At 42.8% G+C, this 21,399-nt stretch overlaps 2 protein-coding genes across 2 annotated transcripts; one reads left to right on the forward strand and one right to left on the reverse strand.

Annotated features, from left to right (window-relative positions):
• Positions 1-827: 827 nt before the first annotated feature.
• Positions 828-4,093, reverse strand: LOC4338900 (probable serine/threonine-protein kinase At1g01540). Its single transcript, XM_015782534.3, has 7 exons — positions 3,267-4,093; positions 3,040-3,144; positions 2,786-2,908; positions 2,480-2,650; positions 2,248-2,377; positions 1,948-2,157; positions 828-1,234 (listed from the first exon to the last, which is right to left on the reverse strand). The coding sequence occupies exons 1-7, from the start codon at positions 3,977-3,979 to the stop codon at positions 1,100-1,102; spliced, it is 1,587 nt and encodes a 528-aa protein (XP_015638020.1). The 5' UTR covers positions 3,980-4,093; the 3' UTR covers positions 828-1,099.
• Positions 4,094-13,405: 9,312 nt separating this feature from the next.
• LOC136356469 (uncharacterized) lies at positions 13,406-19,617 on the forward strand. Its single transcript, XM_066310370.1, has 9 exons — positions 13,406-13,545; positions 14,016-16,890; positions 16,989-17,079; positions 17,171-18,029; positions 18,115-18,323; positions 18,429-18,723; positions 18,800-18,898; positions 18,970-19,343; positions 19,431-19,617. The coding sequence occupies exons 2-9, from the start codon at positions 16,719-16,721 to the stop codon at positions 19,474-19,476; spliced, it is 2,145 nt and encodes a 714-aa protein (XP_066166467.1). The 5' UTR covers positions 13,406-13,545; positions 14,016-16,718; the 3' UTR covers positions 19,477-19,617.
• The last annotated feature ends 1,782 nt before the right edge of the window (positions 19,618-21,399 follow it).

The following is a 21,399-nucleotide window of genomic DNA, read 5'->3' on the forward strand; positions in this document are numbered from 1 at the left end:
GCTAAAAACTAAAAGGTTTAATTTTTAAAGGACCAAGATGAATAAAGAAAAGTCGTGGTAGGCCAGAAAATAAAGAGACGGCGAAGAACTAAGAGATGGTGGGTAACATGACTTTTAGAAAATATAAAATTAGAAACATGATGATAATAAGGTTTGACATTTTAAAATTAGTATAAGACAATAAGATGACTATTTAAAATGTTTTAAACAAGACCATGTATAAAAAAATTAGATAGTTTTGTATAGTATTAGCCGCGTAACTGCACGGACCACTAGCTAGTCTATAATGTTATTAAGGTTTTCTTAAGCATTGTGCAGTACTAATTAAGAACAGTTGTACGACCAACTGATTTGAATGTTGATCAATGTGGTCCGATACCATGGGCATGTTTAATTAGTTCGCTACTGTTTCTAACGTTATTAAAGTTGTTTTTGGCATTATCAAGTACTAAGAACAATTCTATCTAACACATGTGTATCCTAGAGCTATGTCTGGAACGTATTGATCATCATACTTATCTAAAATAGCCTACCCAAAAACACAACCTTATCGAACACAACACCAAATTTGTTATACCAATCACTTCCTCAGTCCCCTAAATGACCTTATTTTTACCGTCGGTAAAATTTGATAAATCATACCCGCGGTAAAATTTGGTAAATCATCAAACGGAACATACTTTCGGATACGTTTATCTTACCCCAAAAAAAAAAAAAGTTGGTAATGCCATTTCCATTTCTTCAAACGATTAGAGCTGGTATTTTGGGAGGCGTGTTTCAATAGTTGACAGTTCTACGCAAGAAACGTTTAATGGACAGGTAAGATGTGAACAATCAAAATTCCAAACTGCCAGAATCGCAAGCATTCCCTATACAGCAGTCGGCCGGCAGCAAACTATGTCAATCCACAGTACATAGAGCGTTCAACAGCATGAATGGAAGGCAAATGCAACCAACCACAGCTACCACCACACTCGCACAAAATTTACGCACCAACCGATCAACACGAATAGCACAACCAGAGCAAACGACACGGACAAAAAAAAAACAGGTTACAGCGCTAGCTAGAGCCCTGATGAGGCCATCGATCAAGTGAGACCTATCTCAAGCTCTCGTGCAATCTGGATGGCGTACTGGCAGCTGTGGTGGTGTTGCCCTCGTCGCCCGACTCCGTCACCGGCTTCGCATATGTTCTTGTTCTGTCCAGTGGGCTCGCCCGCGGAGTCCGACGATCCTGCAGTGTGGACAGGCAAAAGACAGGTGAATTTTAAGGTGTCAAGAATACTGCTCTGTTTCAGGCATGAAGTCCAAGTTTCTGAATCTTCTGATGGCATGTAAAACGACAGAATACAGGTTGACATAGAACAGTAGAAACATGCTAATTTTGTTCAGAATAAATAATTCATTGGCATCTTTGTGAACTACTAAATAATATGCAGGTCGTGCTGATTGTACCAACTAGGGGAATAAATTAGTTAATCAAGAGCAATAGTAATCAAGTCTGACGTGGTGATCTCGAGGCCATTAATACTCTTTTTCGGGATGACAGTGTAATTAACATCTCGTAGAGAAGTTCAGAGCACAGTCAGGTAACATGGCAGTAACATAATTTGATCTCGACAAGGCTGCAAAGAACAGTCGACCGAGGGTCAGACATGGAGCTTGCAATCAGAGCCAACAGTGTCCTATTTTAATCCTGATACCCCTGCCTTGTCCATTTCTTAAAACTGAAATGCAGACGCGCCACCATTTTAATGTCAGCAAACATTTGCATAGATTAGATTAATCGAGCAAATATTTTAGCATCTTATCACGGTAACCCGACAATTGCGTGGATTCCATCTTATGTAACTTGGGATTAGTTACCATGCACATATAGTATGATCTGAAGAGCAAATGAGCAAATATGATTGACTTCAGAGAGATGCAAAGAACAAGAAGGCTCACTTCTCGGTATGGGAAGTCATCGACTTCGAGCATATGGATGACATGCCCCATCTTTGGCCGCTTCTGCGAGTCGGGATCCACACACCTCAGAGCAACCAAGAGAGCCTTCTTCAGTGCCTTGGAGGTAGGCTTCTCTGGCAATTTTGGGTCCAGAACAGCTTCATAGTCCCGGTTGCTCACCATATTCTTGAGCCACTCTACTAGGTTAACCTGAAATGCACCCACAGAAATTAAGGCCAAGAAGCACATTGTACACACAACATAAGCTTGTTTCAGTATTCAACCAGATGAAGAGCCAACCTCTCCTGGAGCCCTTGCGTAATCGACCGGGCTTCGACCGGAGATGATTTCCATTATCAGGATCCCGAAGCTGTACACATCGCTTCTCTCATTCAGCATCCCGGTGCTCGCGTACTCCGGTGCTACATAACTGCAAATGCAGAATCGATGGCCAGAGAGACCTTAGTGTTCAGTGCTCACATCTTACATTTCACCGGGCTCGACACAATTGAGAACCTCACATCCATCTTACCCAAATGTTCCCATGACTCTCGTGGTAACATAGTTGTTGTCTGAACCGAGGAGCTTGGCGAGGCCAAAGTCCGAGACCTTGGGGTTCCATCTCTTGTCCAGCAGTATGTTGCTCGACTTGATGTCCCGGTGCACCACCTTCGGCTCCAGCCCCTCGTGCAAATATGTGATCCTGAACCATGTCAACCCCCAAAATTGAGATATATCACACAATTTCACAAAAAAAAAAACAATCAAAAGCTGCAAATTAAGAAGATGCATCAATGCATGACGAGAAAATCGGAAGCATTGATGATAGTTCACCCACCCTTTCGCTGTCCCAAGCACGATGTTCATCCTGATGTCCCAAGACAGAGGGCTAACCGGTCCAACGTCGCCATGAAGCCACTGCTCCAAGTTGCCATTGTCCACGTACTCATACACAAGTATCCTGAGATCACAGGCAAGAAATGGTAGGATCGGAGTAGGTAGGTAGGAATGATCTGGTAAGAGAACAGCCAAAAAAAGGAAAGAAAAAAAAGAAGGCGGCGATTTGGCAATTGCGTGGTGTGTGTAGTGTACCGGTGAGCTCCCTCCGCGCAGTAGCCGAGCAACCTGACGAGATTCTTGTGGCGGACGCGGCCGATTGCCTCCACCTCCACCTTGAACTCCCTCTCCGCCTGACCCCTGCCGCGAGCAGCAGCAGCAGCAACAACAAAGTGTGTGAGATGTTTTTGTCAGCAACGGACGGGGCCAAAATAATGGCAATGGCACATGGCGAGAAAAGATGCGATCTCTGCGGCGCGCACCTGTTGTTGAGGAGATTCTTGACGGCGACCTCGCAGCCGTCGGCGAGGACGCCGCGGTAGACGATGCCGTAGCCGCCCTCGCCGACGACATGCTCGGGTGCGAAGGCGGCGGTGGCCTCCTCCAGCTCACGGAGCGTGTACCAGTGGCCCCACCCGAGGTGCGACACCTCGGGCCCCACCCCCACCCCCACCGCCGCCTGCGCCGACGCCGCCAGGTCGGACGCCACCGGGCCCACCTCACCGTCGGCGTACGCCACCATGCGGCGGCCCTTGCCGGCCTCGATGTGCACGCGCTGCGACCCGTACACGGTGGAGCCACCCAGCGAGTCACCGTCGACCACCGCGCCGCCGACGCCGCCGCCTTCCTTGAGGAACGTGGCGCCGGCCTCGAGGTAGTGGCGGAGGGAGCCGACGTGGACGGCCACCTCCTGGATCTCCTTCGACACGGGCGGGATGGTGGCCGGCGACAGCGGCACCGCCGCGCCCCCCGGCGCCGCCGCCGCCGCCGCGGCGGAGGACGCCCGCTTCGCGGCCGGCTTCCGCCGCCGGGCCTGCGCGAGGTGGAACGAGATGACTGCGAGGAGCAGCAGGAACGCGGCCCCCACCGCGATGCCGACGAGCACCCACAGCCGCAGCCCCAGCACCGCCGTCCTCCTCGACAGCTCGTTCCTCAGCACCGGCGGCGCCCTCGCCGCCGCCGGCGGCGGCGACATTGCCGCTCCCGCACTCGCACACCTCCTCACTCTAGCTACTAGCTAGCTACCACTGCATGGTAGTACTGCCACGAGCAGCTCACACTGCAGCAGCAGCAGCCGCGGCATATAGTGGGTGGAGTGACCGACCGACTGCGCGAGTGAAGGCTGGGGGGTGGCTTCTTCTGTGGGCCCACGAGTCAGTGGGGTTGTCCGTTTCTGTGCGCGTGGGCCCGGCCGGTACGTGGCAGGGTGAAGCAAAGCCTGGGTTAAACTGACACTGGAGGGAGTAATTAAGATGGGAGCTAGACTTTCCATGATTAATTACTCTCCCTAGTCTCCCACTGTTGCAGTACTAAATTCCATTTGATCCACCTACCACAAAAGTCAAAACGGGGTGGGGTGGTCACATACTATGAGTATGAGGTTACTCCCTCCGTTTCATACACATTACTCCCCCTGTCTTATAATTATAATTATAAGGGATTTTAAGTTTTTTATATTATTTGATCACTCGTTTTATTAAAAAAATTATATAAATATAAAAAACAAAAAGTTGTGCTTAAAGTACTTTGGATAATAAAGTAAGTCAAAAAAAATAATAATTCCAATTTTTTTTGAATAAGACGAATGATCAAACAGTGCAAGCAAAAACTCAAAATCAATCTCTAGGGAGCAATGTGGAGCATGTTATGGAGCTTCTAACACCTACAACATCTCGCAAAATCAGAAACTCCTTCAAACAACTTTTCATCTAGATTCTGAGAAACTTCATAATACAGTAATCTAGAGTATGTTTAAAGAGCTTGTAACAACTACAATTTCTCCCAAAATCAGAAACTTCTTTAAACAGTACAATTTATCTGAAAGATTATGAGAAGATGTAATTGTAAAATCTAGAAAATGAATTAGTAGTCAGAAACTGAAAAACTTAGCTTTTTCATATTCTCAAAAGTTATTTATAATCAGCAGTTTCTCAGAATTTTAAACTCTTCCAAACAGATCCATAGTATTGGATGTGATACAGCGTAACACCGTCAGTTTTACTAATACTATGCATCATGCATGTACATCCTTACTGCATGGAAGATCTAGCCTGGTGGTGGAAGCCCTTCTCTCTTAGCCGTGACATGTAGAATGACATCTCAGTGCTAATGAAAGTGGCGCTAAGGTGTTATACCTCAGTGCCAACTATGATGTTACAAGAAAACGATTTATTTTTAAAATTAGTTTGTGACACGGTTTAATATTAAAATAAGTATTTTTTTTTAAAAAGGATCGAATTGTCAAAATTGCGGCAGTATTTACGTCGGGGATAAAAATTCCACGATACTGTGCCGGGTGTACACCTTCTGCTCGCCTTTTCGGGTGGGCACGAACAGTGCACGAGTGCGACGCATGAAAAGTTTGGGAGGTCTCTCGTGTGCGTCCAGATTGATCTGGACCGTCCATCGGTCGATCGGATGGATGGCATTGTCTGAAGGGACGATCGGGGATCGGGTGATCTCTTTTGGTAACAGCGAATGGCAGGGGAAACTCTGGGCTCTGGGTCTGGCCCTGGCTAGGATCTCAGACTACGACAAGTTCACGAGGAAAACGGTGAAATTTCCCTGTAGTTCTTTTACACATCGAGAGTTCTAGGAGGTAATCCCTCAGTCAAATATAAGCGATTTTAGTTTGATTTTAGTTTGATACGACGTATATAGTACGATAAATTTAAACGTAAAATCTGTCCAAATTCATTAGAATACACCACACCTAACTAAATCCCTTATATTTAGCGACGGATGAGTATTGGTACTACAATGTGGGAAACTATCAAGTTTGATTTTTTATGCCAAATTTTTTTCTAAATTTAAAAATATTTATTTGAAAAATATATAAATGTCATGTATAAATTTATCTTGAATATGATAGTCCCTCTGTCCCAAAATTGTGCCAATTCAAGTAAAAATATACTCATGATTAAACCTAAGAGTAAAATATTACTCAGGGTGATGTGAATAAATATCATACATCTATTTACATATCCTGTGATAGTTTACATATTTACACTATATATGAAGTTTGCACTATTCATCGTCTCACCAACACAGTCGGTAGTATTCAGGGCTAGAATTGAGTGGCAGAAACTCCATCTGATTATATCCGATAGCAATGGTTGTTCTTAGCCTCCTTATAGACCTGGCAATATGGTAAATATATGAGTAATTTTATAATCTTTGAGGTACCAATGTTTCTATTGTAAATTTTAGTACCTCTTAGTACCAGAGGTATTGGGAGGTACCATATTTTACACTAGAAAATATGACAACTCATGGTACCTCTCAAAAACTATAAAATCACTCTAAGTATGTACTCCCTCCATGCATTTTTATCTACAAATATAAACAAATATTTATCATTCGTAGCTAGAAGGTTGTATCAGCTCCATCTTTTGGCTTATGCTTATGCTTATAAGCCAAAATTTAAATTTTCAACCTTAAATTTGAAGTTAAATTTGAGGTTTTTTCATCGTAGTTTATTTTTCAGCCTTTGCTTTTAAATCGCTATGAATACGTATATAAAAGTTTTATTATGATATTTCACTTATTCCGTCAATAAGCAAAACGATGGAGTCATATATTTTAGGACGAATGAAGTATATAACACAATTACCATTTCTTGACAGTGTGGCACATAGTTTTTATACTTGCTATGGTGTGAGCTACTTCCTCCGTTTCAAAATGTTTGACAACGATGATTTTTTAACACATGTTTGACCATTCGTCTTATTAAAAAAATTGTGAAATATGTAAAACTATATGTGTACATGAAAGTATATTTAACAATGAATCAAATGATATGAAAATAATAAATAATTACTTAAATTTTTTGAATAAAATTAATGGTCAAACATGTACTAAAAAGTTACGGTGTCAAATATTTTGAAACAGAGGGAGTATTTGACATGTAACCTTTGCTGATAGCTTACCACACCTTCATCTACTACTTTCTACTGTCAGATTGTTAGACGGCCCTACGGGTCATTTTGATTTGATGTCAAAATGTGCGGTGTTTTAAATAGTACTTATTTATTTTGTTATTAAAATATGCTAATAATACACAAAAATCTTTTAAAAAAATGACACTATTAAAATTTACTTAGATTTTGACATTGCAAAAATATTGGCGTCGTGTATGAGGTGTATCTATCTATCTATTATTTTATTAAAACGGCTTTGAAAGGAGGCATCACGTTCGCTATGAGTGGTAGAAATTCTCACATTAATCGGAGAAAAAAAAAGAAAAGGAGAGTCCTAGTAGAAGTACAGTCTAAAAATAACTGAAATTCCGAATTAAAAATAAGCAATATTGAAAGAAGTTGCCATATAAGAATCCAATACGAAATTAATCAAAATTCGAAATAAAAATAAAATAAAATCTAAAATTAGAAAAGGAAAGGATTGTCCAAGTAGAAATACAATATAAAAATAGTTGAAATTCAGAATTAAAAATAGGCAATATTGAAAGAAGTTTCTAAGAACCCGATACGAGATTAATCAAAATTTGAAATAAAAATAAAATAAAATCTAAAATTAGGAAAGGAAATGAGAGTCCAAGTAGAAATACAATATACAAATAGCTGAAATTCGGAATTAAAAATAAGCAAATTTGAAAGAAGTTTCCATATAAGAATCCAATATGAGATTAATCAAAATTCAAAATAAAAATAAAATAAAATCCAAAATTAGGAAAGAAAATGAGAGTCCAAGTAGAAATACAATATAAAAATAGCTGAAATTCGTAATTAAAAATAAGCAATATTGAAAGAAGTTTCCATACAAGAACCTAACACGAGATTAATCAAAATTCAAAATAAAAATAAAATAAAATCCAAAATTAGGAAAGAAAATGAGAGTCCAAGTAGAAATACAATATAAAAATAGCTGAAATTCGTAATTAAAAATAAGCAATATTGAAAGAAGTTTCCATACAAGAACCTAACACGAGATTAATCAAAATTCAAAATAAAAATAAAATAAAATCCAAAATTAGGAAAGGAAATGAGAATCCAAATAGGAATACAATTTAAAAATAGCTGAAATTCGGAATTAAAAATAAGGAATATTAAAAGAAGAGTCCATATAAGAACACAATACGAGATTAATTAAAATTCGAAATAAAAATAAATAAATCCGAAATTAGAAAAAGAAAATAAAAGAAGAGTTCAAATAGGAATACAATTTAAAATTAGCTAAAATTCGGAATTAAAAATAAGCAATATTGAAAGAAGAATCCAGATAAGAACCCAATATGAGATTAATTAAAATTTAGAATAAAAAAAATAAAATAATATCCAAAATTAGAAAAATTAAAAGAGAGCTCGAGTAGGAATACAATTTTGAAACAACTGAAATTGAAAACAAAAAAAATAAAAACATTAAAAGAACACAATACGGTATTAATTAAAATTAAAAAAAAACTGAAATTAGAAAAAGAAAAATAAGATTTCAATTAGGAATACAATTTATAAATAACTAAAATTTGTGATAAAAATAAAGATTATTGAAAGAAAAGACCATCTAAAATACATGACGAGATAAATTAAGGAACATACCTATAAAGGAGTATAGTGGTGGTGGTTGATATGACATATAAAAATTATTAATAGAACATCAAATAGAATCCTAATGACGATTAAAAGGAGGGACGTCAGGCAGGCCATAAAGCAAACGAGTAAGGCGGTTGCCAGGACTTCTAGAAAGTAAAAAAAAAACCGCATTGATAATCATATTTGATTTTTAAAATCTCAATGACAATAAAAAGTAGAAGCAACAGGCGGGGTGTATAAGAGTATAGTTGCAAAGCCGCCGACGGTTGGCGGGTATTCTAGAAAATAAAAAATGGATTCCAACGATAGTTTTGTTCGATTTTTAGAATCACAATAACAATAAAGAGTAGGCGGCAGACGGGCTGTAGAGGGGCATAGTGGCATCGTTTGATGGGACTTTTAAAAAATATAAAAAATAAAACTACAAGTCCAATTTTTAAAGGTTCGGAACTTCTAAAAAGTAATAAAAAACAATTAGAATCATGTTCGATTTTAAAATCTCAATGACAATAAAGAAGGGAGGTAGCGGGCGAGCCGTAGAGGAGTACAATGGCAAAGCCGCTGACGGTTTGGCGGGACTTTTAGAAAGTAAAAAATGAATCTAAACGATAATTATGTTCGATTTTTAAAATCTTAATGACGATAAAGAAAAGATACAGTGGACGGGCCGTAGAGGAGTATAATGGCAATGTTTGATGGGACATCTAGAAATTATAAAAATGAAACCCAACGTGACAATAAACTCTAAAAACTATAAAATCCAATTTTTAAAGGTTCTAATAAGAATGAATAGAAATAATGGTGGTAGATCGAGCAAGCAAATAAAGAAGGAGATGGCATAAGGAGTAGCAACTAGCGTGACTTTTAAAAACTATATAATTAGAAACACGAGGATGGTAAGGTTTGGTCTTTCAAAGTCTTAATACAATGAGATAGCTATTTAATAACTTTTAAGTAAAATCATACTAAAAAAATATGTGATTTTATATGGGTGCTAGCCGCGCAATTGCGCGGTCCATCCAGCTAGTTTTTTTTTATTTGAGTGTCTAATGCACGAAGACAAGCTTTGGTGACAATCTGATGATCTGGTCCAAGATTCTAAATCTCCGGCTAAGCCTCTTAGCGGTTAAGCTCTCCAGCAGCTAAGAGCAACTATAGCCGACTATAACTACAGCTAAGACGTTTAGCAGTTTTCGAAAATATTAGGAAAAAATTCAAAATTTTGATAAAATTTGGACTAAAAATTGACATATCACTTACTTGATTGCACATAGAGGACGATTGATGAAAGGGACGGGTGAGGAATGGTGGCCGTTTGTTGTTGGGAAGAGGCAACCGTTGTCGCCGGGATAAGCAGCTGCTGTCGCTGGGAGAAGCAACTGCCGTCGTCGTCGGGAAAAGCAGCAGCCGCGCGCCGCTGCTTGGGGGAGGAGCCGCCGCCACCGGGAGAAGAAGCAGCCACCGCTGCTGCTTGGGCGAGGAGCCGCCGCCACCGCTGCCGCCGTAGGAGCCGCTGCTGCCGCCGTTCCTGGCCACAACCTCACAGAGCACGAGTGGGAGAGGATAGGAGCCGACTGGAGGTTTAGGGCTCGTTGTTGGGCCGGACTTCGTGGGCCACGCATGTCTAAAGTCCATTTTCAGTTTTGCTTCTAAATCTTTTAGCCACAGCTAAGTGCTGCTATATTCGGCTAATTTAGCGGCTATCTTTGGCTAAGTGCAGCTATTAGAGGCCGATAAATTATAGCATTAAAATTGAAATATCCTAACTGTTTTCCTTCCAATCCGCTATCTCCAGCTATAGCCGGAGATTTAGAACATTGATCTGACACTGGTTGATGAAGGCATCTAGCTATTGATGACGATGCAGTGCTTTACGCATTGTCTCGTACCATCATTTTGGTCAAGAGCAATTTATTGGGTTTTAAATATATCCATCCTTCGCTTGTTGGCTTAAGTCTTGATAAATAGAGCCAAATATTAAATTTTGAGTAAAGTCCATCACCGGTCCCTAAATTTGTACCGCTGTGTCATTTCGGTCCTTAAACTCGCAAATCTACCGTTCAGGTCCTCAAACTTGTTCGACTGTGTCATCCCAGTCCCTAAACTTGCAGATCACTCGTTTAGTTCCTTCAACTTATTCAGTTGTGTCACCCCGGTCTCTAAACTTGGATTTGAATATCAATCTGGGTCAAATAGGACGGTTTAAAGACTTTATATTTAAAAATAATTCATAATTTTTTCATGTGAACTCTAATGAAGACAAACTTTATATCAAACTTGTAGCCCTCGACGCGATCTACAACTTTATAACTTTATAGTTGATTTTTTTTATTTTAAGTCATTTTTGTCCCAAAATGTAGTTTTAAAATTAAATTTCAAAATCTATAAACATGCAACAATATTTTGGGACCCTAAAAAGTTTTAATTCAAAAACTTTTCAACTACAAAGTTGTAGGTCGCGTCGAGGGCTACAATTTTGATATAAAGTTTATCTTCATTAGAGTTCACATGAAAAAGTAATGAATTATTTTTTGATATAAAGTTTTTAGACCGTCCTGTTTAGGGACCAGGCTGACACAACTGAACAAGTTGGAGGACCTAAATGAGTGACATGCAAGTTTAGAGACCGAGATAACACAATCGAACAAGTTTGAGGACCTGAACGGTCAATTTGCGAGTTTAGGCACCGGGATAATACAGCGGTACAAGTTTAGAGACCGTGATGGACTTTACTCTTAAATTTTCAAGTCTCTAACTTCAGTTTTGAGGTCTTTTTCTTTTTTAATTTATTTTTTAACATTGGCTTTTAAGTTTTTTTTTGCGGGGAACATTGGCTTTTAAGTTACTAAGAAGTAACAACACATATATAAAAATTATGTCCATAAATTATTTTTAGTTGCTTTGTTTATTTTTCCACGGTTTATCAGCGGAGGAGGAAATTAACAATGAGGATAAAACTCCATTTTACTATTACGTGAGCACCTATACATATACCCATAGGACCAAGCTGAGACATTCCAAGATGAAGAACAGGACCGATGACACCGGGGGAATTATGGTGACATATACTACTCACAGAAACACTAATCCATCACCAACCGTTATTCCGTTTGGCTTTACACTTTTGTTTCATACTCCAGTCACTGAGAAACTGCTAAGCATGCACTGTACGTATGCAAGTGCTATGACCTTCTAATTAATGGATAACAGGTTGGTGCCTCTTGTCTTGTACTACCACTAACTTTACATATGTGGGCAAATCTATTACTAACATTTCCCTCTTGCTATAAACACGTACGGAGAAGCCAAAAGGATGAGAAAAATGCCAATCTGTTCTCCTCTCACTTTTCTCCCTTTGTGAAAAAACTCCATGTCACCATGTGCCAGCAAGCACAAAGCAAGCTACCGACAATCTGTGCAGCTGTGGCGTTGATGTGAAATGAGTAACCTTGCGCCCTAAGTGCCCTTCTTTCTTTCTAGCGTGCCATGACCCGTGACTAGGCGTCACAATAACCTAGCTAGCACAAAAGCTCGATCTCCATGAATGAATGAATGATCAGAGAGACAAGGTGAGAGAAGAAATGGAGGTCGCTTCTGTGACAAGATTCCAATATAATGCTCGTTACCGGTGAGCAATGAGTAGAAGCATTTGATGGCAAAACTGCACGGTTAATTACAAGTGGCTCAATCAGTACCAGCATATATAGAGCATGCTGATGCATGCATGCATGTGTAATGCAGCTTGCAAGCATATATCGATCCGTCAGATGAGTTCTCTTGCAAATGGAACATTTCCTTTTCAGATCCATCTGTTACAGTCTAGTGATAAACATGCTCAGTGCAAAGAATGATACTATATGCTTTGCTACAGTAGCATTTTGGAATGGAAGGTGAGTACAGCTAGCATGCAGTAATGTGCATATCCTTTCATCCGTTTATAACGATTTCCAGGACGGCTCTGATCGTCCTCTGGGGTGCAAATTGAAGGCTGCCACCGAATTATTATTTGTGATAAACCGGATACGATCGATCGTATGTTAATTTCTCTCTAATGCGATAGATCTGAATAATCAGTACGTACCAGAAGATGGGGAGTAATTACATGCAGAGAGGACTCGATCTCCTCTGCTTTTACACGCTACTGGGAGTGAATGGGACATGGAGCACAGTTGGAGCTTGGCAATGCAGCCGCTGCCTCCAAAAAGAGGCGAGCTGGCAATGATAGCTAAGGTCTCCCTCGGTGACGGATCACCGTCATGAGATGGCCCCATTTCTTCAGAACCACCACTACAGTGCAGCCATATAGTGATACAGATATAGATCAGCTGCAGCCTGCCTCCAAAATCTGTTGCATAATGCAGCCGTGATACGTTGGGAGAAAATAAAATCTGAAGATTACAGCTCTGAAATTTTTCAGAGAAATACACTGCATGGGCTCCATTTCCTCGCCGGACACTGCATGTTTTCACTGCGAATGCAGGCAGGCAGGCATGGCGACACATACACGGGCAGTGTCGCAGGGAGGCGGCTTGCTTGGCTGAAATTTTTACAATTTGGTCCTTTTTGAAAACTTATTTTATAAATAGACCCCTAGAAAAACTTAAACCGGAAATAGTCCTTTTTGGGGCGCCAGAGTGGCTGGCGCCGTACCCCAACATGGCGGCGCCAGCCACATTGGCGCCGTGCCTGTGCCACCGTGGCACTAGGGCTGTCGTGGAGGTGCAGACTGGGCAGAATGGGGGCGCCAGCCACACTGGCGCCGCCCCTCATACTACGGCGCCAGCATGGCTGGCGCGCCCCTACTCTGTGGGCCGACCCTTAAACCCCGTGGGCCCCACCACCTTTCTCCTCCCCACTCCCATTTTCGCCAAGTCCCAGCCCCAGCAGCAGCGCAGGAGTTCTTCCCCTCTCTCTCCCCCTCACCTCTCCACCTCAAATCCACTCAATTTGAAGCCGTTTTTCGCGGGATTTTTTGTGGAAATCAAAGAGAAAGGTAGACTCCTTCATTCCCCCCTCTTTTTTTTCGTTTTTATTGGTTGAATTTGTAGATCGGTGGGTAACCCTAGAACCCCTTTTTTACCCAAATTTATGATTTTTAGCATTTGTTCTTAGGATTGGCTTGTTGTAGTGCTACATGTTTGCAATGTACTCATTGGTGTCATGATTTTTTTAACCATATATGTGGTAATGTTAATTTTTGGATGGTTTGGTTGGATGGATGGATGAAAAATTATGGTTGAGGCATGACGGAGGTTTGGGTTGTATGACGGAGTATTTGTAATATTTCGATGTGTAATGCACTAGTAAACTTGTTGATAGTTGTAGGTGGATTAAATATTTTTTTGGAGTAGTAGCTTTGGGACAATTTAAGTTATGCATTGGTTATAATATGTCGGTTTGGACTACGTTTAGGAATGAAGATTTAATTTTTGTTGCAAAGTTACATTTGATTTTTTGGTGTAGATGGATAAACTTGTTCGTGTTTACTACGGTGGTAGAGTGGTGGAACCTTATGTTGGTGCACATGTTGAGTTTGAGGATATGTCATTGAAGACCATTTTGTTTCCCACCCACCCAACTCTAGATGAACTAAGGTCACGAGTGAAAGAAGTTCTTGGATGGACCGAGGATAATGTGGAGATTCGTTTCTATGGGAGATACGATATTGGTCAAGGGCATAAGTATATATTAAATGTGATAGGTCAGTTGGAATGGGAAGTTTACTTTGATTTGGTAAAAGAGTCTCAGTTTAGATCTCTAGAGGTGTTTGCATCAAAGTTAGTTCGTACCGTAGAAAATTTGGATCTAAACAAATCTCCTTCTTATCATTACGTTGAGAAGAATTTTGTGACATATTATTCTCGTCGTGGAGGGGGTGCAAGTAAGACTGAGTTGGTACGAGAAGACTTGGAGGGGGAAGGAGAGAAGAAGAGACCTTTGCTTGGAAATGATTTATGGGAGGCAGGACCATCAAAGAGACATTGCGGTACTGATGATGTGGATGAAGCGAGGGTGATGAAAAGGGAGTTAGTACAAGAGGGGCTTGATCTAAGTGAACATTTGTCGGCGAGTTTTCATTGGTCGTCGTACGGAGTCAACCCTGAATACCCGACAGAAGTAGCAGGCCAATATATGAATCCAGATGATTACTTTTATGTCGAATTGAGTGGTGGTCACGATTCTGTCTCGGTAGAAGTCAATAGAGATGATGTTGACGAGGAGGCAAGTGTTGAGCAATATGATGTTGAATTTGCTGAAGACTCTGATGATGACCGTCCATTCCCTCCACTTACTAATAATGACAAGTTAGCATTAGAGGAATGTCGTGCGTTTGAGAAGGTGTTTGGGAGGAAGCCGGACATTCCTGAGTTTAGGGACCTAACACATGCCCATGGTGCACTACTAGATGGCGGCATCAACCTAGATCAGTTGCCAGAACCATTCTAGGTGGATGGTCTCAGAAAGGGTTTAGAGTTCCCATCCATGGTCGCATTGAAGCTATGGCTCCAGGAGTACGCCATCGTGCACCATCGTCCATACCGTGTTGTCAATTCTGCCGCAAATAGGAGGTACACTGTTAAATGTGAAAACCCACGGTGCAAATGGAAGGTCCATGCAACTAAGAGGTCTAGTGGCATGTGGAGGATATCACGGGTAGGTAAGGAACATAGTTGTGCTACTGCCGAAGGTTCAGGGAGCCACCGGCAGCTGACATCAAAGTTCATAGCAAATAGGTTATGCAATGCCATAAAACTGCAACCTACACTCTCTGCTTCTGCGTTAGCTTTGTATATATTTGAGGTTTTCCAGTATAGGGTGAAGTATGGCAAGGCTTGGAGGGCACGAGAGGAGGCTATGAAGCTCATTTACGGTGAATGGGGTGAAGCGTATGTCCGTTTGCCCACTTTGCTGCAAGCCATTAAGCAGAGGAATCCCAGTATGGTCTACCACATCGATACTCATCCTGATAGGGTTGTCAACGTTGATGTAGTGACCAAGAAAATTTTTATGCGTGCATTCTGGTGCTTTGGTCCTTCCATTGAGGCTTTTAAGCATTGTAGGCCAGTACTAGCTATAGATGCAACCTTCCTAACTAGGAAATATGGTGGTGCCTTGATGACTGCATTATCAGCTGATGCGGAGGACCAACTTGTACCTTTAGCTTTTGCCTTGGTGGAGAAAGAGAATTTACGAGACTGGTGCTGGTTTATCGATCTTGTCCGACGGGTTGTGGTTGGGCCGCATAGGGAGGTTTGTATTATCTCAGATCGACATGCTGGTATAATGAATGCCATGACGACTCCTGTTCCAGGATTGCCACTGGTTCACCACCGGTGGTGCATGAGGCACTTCAGTGCTAATTTCCACAAGGCCGGTGCGGACAAGCATCAGACAAAAGAGCTCCTAAGGATATGTCAGATTGACGAGAAGTGGATATTTAAGAGGGATGTTGAGGCACTAAGGCAGCGTATTCCCGAAGGTCCTCGTAAATGGCTTGAAGATGAGTTGTTGGATAAAGATAAGTGGTCTCGTGCATACGATAGAAATGGCCGCCGGTGGGGTTACATGACAACCAACATGGCCGAACAGTTCAATAGCGTGCTAGTTGGTGTTCGTAAGCTTCCAGTGACGGCCATAGTATCATTTACGTTCATGAAGTGCAATGACTACTTCGTGAACAGACATGATGAAGCTTTGAAGCGAGTCCAGTTAGGGCAGCGTTGGTCCACCAAGGTTGATAGTAAGATGAAGGTGCAAAAAAGTAAGGCGAACAAACACACTGCAAGGTGTTTTGATAAGCAGAAAAAGACATACGAGTTCACAGAGAGGGGTGGTATAACGCGTGGTGGTGTTAGATTCGGCGCAAGAGCCTTCAAAGTTGAAGGTGAGGGGAACTTATGTTCTTGCCAAAGGCCATTGCTCTACCATATGCCTTGCTCACATCTTATACACGTTTATCTGATTCATGCAATTGATGAGGAATCTCCCAACAGAATGCCGTATCAGTTCTCTTCAATAGCCGTTGTGAACACATGGGCAAGTCGCTTTGAGCCATACCTCGACCCCACATAGTGGCCACCGTACGATGGTGAAGAATTTGTTGCTGACCCAAATTTGAAGATTAAAACAAGAGGGAAGAGGAGATCGAAACGATTCAAGAACGAAATGGACTCGGGTCTGGGTGGTTCTGGAAGGAAACCATCTTCATGCGTTCAACTTGATGCTGCGCCGGTGCAAAATAGATGCTCGTTGTGTCACCAGGAGGGTCACAAGAAAACTAAGTGTCCTAAGCGTCCAAAAAAGAAGAAGTCCAAAAAAAAATATAAGTGTCAGGGAGGTAAATATTTTGTTTTCCTACTCATGTTCTCGCATTCATTTTCTTTTAATATATGTCACATTGGTAACTAACGGTGAATTTATTACTTTTTCATGTAGGATGGCCGAGGAGGGACAACCGCCGACTTACCCAGCCTTGGAGGCGTACTACGAGGCCCGTCATCGCGGGGCTGCGATCGAGGCGGGGAGGGTATGAATCGGCATTGATTCACTTGTGCATAAGTATCGGTAGCGTGTATTTGACATTATATTAACTAATTGATTTACAATTGCTAATGTAGGTACTTCAACCGCTCCGAGTCAGAGCTCATGCCCCTCCCAGTGTTCGACGATAGGTACATCCCGTACCTAAAGGCTGCCGGGTTACTCGGGGTGGCCTTGGTCGTGAGCAGAGGAATGCCAGTGTTCAACGCTCCTGCGTTGACAGCACTTGTGGACAGATGGAGGCCTGAGACACACAGCTTCCACCTCCCCAGTGGTGAGATGACCATCACTCTACAGGATGTGGCTATGATCTTGGCCCTCCCATTACGGGGGCATGCCGTGACGGGCAGGACAGAGACTCCTGGATGGCATGCACAAGTGCAGCAGCTGTTTGGCATTCCACTGAATATTGAGCAGGGGCAAGGGGGGAAGAAGAAGCAGAATGGAATACCCCTGTCTTGGCTGAGTCAGAACTTCTCACATCTTGACGACGATGCTGAGCCATGGCGTGTTGAGTGTTATGCCCGTGCATACATCTTGCACTTGTTGGGAGGGGTTCTGTTTCCTGATGCTGGGGGTGACATTGCTTCGGCGATATGGATTCCTTTGGTCACCAACCTTGGTGATCTGGGCCGTTTCAGTTGGGGCTCAGCAGTGTTGGCGTGGACATATAGACAGCTCTGTGAGGCCTGTTGTCGTCAGGCACCATCATCCAACATGAGTGGTTGTGTGCTATTGATTCAGATGTGGATGTGGTTAAGACTACCGATTGGAAGGCCTAAGTGGAGGCAAAGCTTCACTCCTTGGCCCTACAATGAGCCAGACATGGAGAAGACAGTGGCCTACCTTTTTGAGAGTACTGCCACTGCACATGCTCACCGGGATGTGGCATACAAGCATTATGTCAATGAGATGGACTGCTTACAGCCTCAACATGTAAGTACTTCCAATATCACTTCTAGTTAGACATTTACTTCTTTAATTGAGATACTAACCAACGACATCTCTTCAACTTTTGCAGATTGAGTGGTTACCATACCACACAAATGAGGCTTCAAGCCTGACCCTGAACTCGATGTGCAATCGAGACTCTGACTATTTCATGTACCAGTGCCCATTGATTTGTTTCTGGGCAGTTGAGTACCACCTTCCGCACCGTGTCATGCGACAGTTCGGGAAGAAACAAGATTGGCCGGTTGAGGACATCTCAACTGGAGTTGAATTACACAAGTAAATATTTCTTATCTTTGTTTGCTTTCATTATCAATGTTCAATTTTGTACCATTTAACCCTTGTCGATGCTCACTATTGTTTCATCACCTTCTACTTGTCTAGGTATGACAGGGTGAGAACAAAGAAGGTGAAAGACTGGGGGCTAGAGCATAATAGATACATTGATGAATGGAGGACAGCCGGAAGGAACGACAGGTACATCGAGACTATACACCAAAATCATCTTTTCTCAGAGTACCTTCGTTGGCTGCATAGGACATATAGACTGTTCCTCCGCCCTACTTGGACGGAAGCCGACATAGAGGATGACCGCGACTCTGATGAGGGGCGGAATCCCTATGATGTCCGGACTAGAGTTGGATATCAAATGGAGCACGCCCCACTTAGAGACAGAGTCGTAAGTTTTCTTGCATTTGTCAAAGTTATTTCCATTTGCACCCTAGACCCTAACATATATCTTCTCACGCTTTCAGTCGAGAGAGCTCCTCAGGAGTGTGAATGAAATGGGGCATGCCCTCCAAGCTCCGAGGGGTGGTGAGGACACGGAGAACACACTCCGCAATGTTTTAGAGGTAAAATTTATTTAGCACTTTGCATTACTTGAGTTATGCCTAACAAACTTCTTTTTTTTTTTGAAATGCAGAAAGTTCGTCAAAGGTGCCGGAAACTTGCAGCAAGATTAGGTTGCAGGTCGGTTGGATTGGACGACGTGTACCAACTGGGGAGATTACGACCACCACTACCTCAATCCGCGCGTCCAAGTATCGCTCGACACTCCATCAGGATAGAAGAGCGTGAAGGAGTTGGTGGCTCGTCGTCGTCACGCATTAAGCAAGAGAGGGGAAAGGGGAAGGCGCCGGCTCCACCTAGCGACGACGATGACGACGAAGACGAGGAGGATGAGGACTACGTCGTACCAGACGCCGAGGAGATAGACATGTCACAGCTTCCCGACGCGCCTCAGGGGACGCAACCCACGCAATACAACTTGCGATCCACTCGGGCAGCGAAAAAGAGGTAAAATGAGCTTACCATTCTCAAATGTTATTTGATTTCCCTTATTTTGTTTTTAAAATGTTTTAAACATTGGATTTTCAAATATAGGTACACTCCGGGCTCGCAAGCAATTCGGCGCCAACGGAAGAAGTAATTTGTATGAAGTTAATCTATTGGTTGGTAGTATGACATATGTGGTGCACTATGTGATATAAAATGTGATGGACTATGTGAGGACTATGTGATGGACTTTTGACATTGTTTCATGTGTGGAATATAGGATGGACTTTTGGCATTGTTTGATGTGTGGGATATGTGATGGACTTTTTGCATTGTTTGATGTGTGGAATATGTGATGGACTATGAGAGGACTATGTGATGGACTTTTGGCATTGTGATTTGTGCAATTGGAACCTGTTTTAGTCTGTACGAATCTGTGAATTGTGATTTGAATTGCGAACTGTGAATTGGTACATTTGTGCAATATGGATCTTCAATTTGCAGGGAGGCAGAGGGCGGCGCCAACCACCCTGGCGCCGCGGTTGGGGAGGGCGGCACCAGCCAGTGCCGCGAGGCAGAAGGGTTTCGGGCTGGGGGAGGGCGGCGCCAGCTACCCTGGCGCCGTGGTCCATGAGGGCGGCGCCAGCCGAGGCCCGGAGGCAGAAGGGCTTCGATGGGGGGAGGAGGGGAGCGCCAGCCACCCTGGCGCCGCGGTCGGGGAGGGGCGCCAGCCGTTGCCCGGAGGCAGAACAGGGCGAAAATTTTTAGGGGGGAGAAAGTTGGTGGGGCCCGCAGAGGAGGGGCGCGCCAGCCATGCTGGCGCCGTGGTATGAGGGGCGGCGCCACTTTGGCTGGCGCCCCCTTCGGCCTAGTCAGCACCTCCACGACAGCCCTAGTGCCACGGTGGCACGGGCACGGCGCCAGTGTGGATGGCGCCGCCATGTTGGGGTACGGCGCCAGCCACTCTGGCGTCCCAAAAAGGACCATTTCCGGTTTAAGTTTTTTCAGGGGTCTATTTGTAAAATAAATTTTCAAAAAGGACCAAAATGTAAAAATTTCAGGCTTGCTTGGCATCAAAGGATCATTTGGGTTTAAATGCTCGTGCACTTGTGCTCGGCTCAATCTCGGTGTGCTTCTGCAATCGAGTAGTAGGCATTGCAACGGAGATCGGTTACTATGCGTACTGTACTGCTCCTTCGTGTTCATGACTTTGCAAGTACTGTACTACTCCTGCGGCTGCTGATCTTAAATAACGGCGAAGATGAAGAAATGAAGTACTACTACTATGAGTAGGAGTATATATGAACCGAAACTTCTTTGCTGTCCTGTCCTGTGGCTTGTCGATTGTGCCTGCCTATTTATTGGCGTGTTCCTCATGGCCTCCCGGGTAGGTGCATGCATCGCGAATTCGCGACTAATTATCATCACCTCCAAGATTTGCAATGGAACGACGTGAGGAGTGAGGAGAAAGAATATGAAAGATCCTTTGGGTAGCTTGAGGTCAGGGATTTGCAACGCAACGTGATGACTGATGAGTGAGGATATCTCATGCTTGCAAATCTGCACAGCCAAGCCAAGGCCCCGTTTGGTTTCTTCCCTGAAATAAAACACACAGACGGTTATGCCTCGCTGTCATGTCCAAACAGAAACTTCTCGCAATCTCGCTCGTGAGGGAAATCAGGAAAATCTGTTCTCCGGATAGTTCACCTAAAGTGACAGATTTTTTCTTAACTGCTGAGACATTAGTTATTGCATTCGGCGGTTTCCTGACGTTCACGTTCATGTTCATCCAAGAATTGCAGTTTGGTTGAATGGGACAGCACAGGCCACTGAAACCAGAGCGCCAGACACCAGTGCATGGGCAAGAGAAGTTTAAGGTGGTGTTTAGATCCATGGATTGAATTCCTCGTCACATCAGATGTTTAGATACTAATTAGAAATATTAAACATAGACTAATAATAAAACTAATTGCATAAATGAGAGCTAATTCGTGAGATAAATTTTTGAAGCCTAATTAATCCATAATTAGCACATGTTTACTGTAGCATCATATAGATTAATCATGGATTAATCAGA

Source organism: Oryza sativa, chromosome 5, assembly GCF_034140825.1.
Source record: "Oryza sativa Japonica Group chromosome 5, ASM3414082v1".
NCBI classification, from domain to species: Eukaryota; Viridiplantae; Streptophyta; class Magnoliopsida; order Poales; family Poaceae; genus Oryza; species Oryza sativa.

Coding starts and splice junctions, on each gene's coding strand:
- LOC136356469 (XM_066310370.1), top strand. CDS start 16,719: ATGGACTCGGGTCTGGGTGGTTCTGGAAGGAAACCATCTTCATGCGTT. Junction 18,324..18,428: donor ACTGGAGTTGAATTACACAA/GTAAATATTTCT, acceptor CTACTTGTCTAG/GTATGACAGGGTGAGAACAA. Junction 19,344..19,430: donor ACTCGGGCAGCGAAAAAGAG/GTAAAATGAGCT, acceptor TTTCAAATATAG/GTACACTCCGGGCTCGCAAG.
- LOC4338900 (XM_015782534.3), bottom strand. CDS start 3,979: ATGTCGCCGCCGCCGGCGGCGGCGAGGGCGCCGCCGGTGCTGAGGAAC. Junction 2,909..3,039: donor TGCGCGGAGGGAGCTCACCG/GTACACTACACA, acceptor CTGTGATCTCAG/GATACTTGTGTATGAGTACG. Junction 2,378..2,479: donor AGAGTCATGGGAACATTTGG/GTAAGATGGATG, acceptor CTGCATTTGCAG/TTATGTAGCACCGGAGTACG.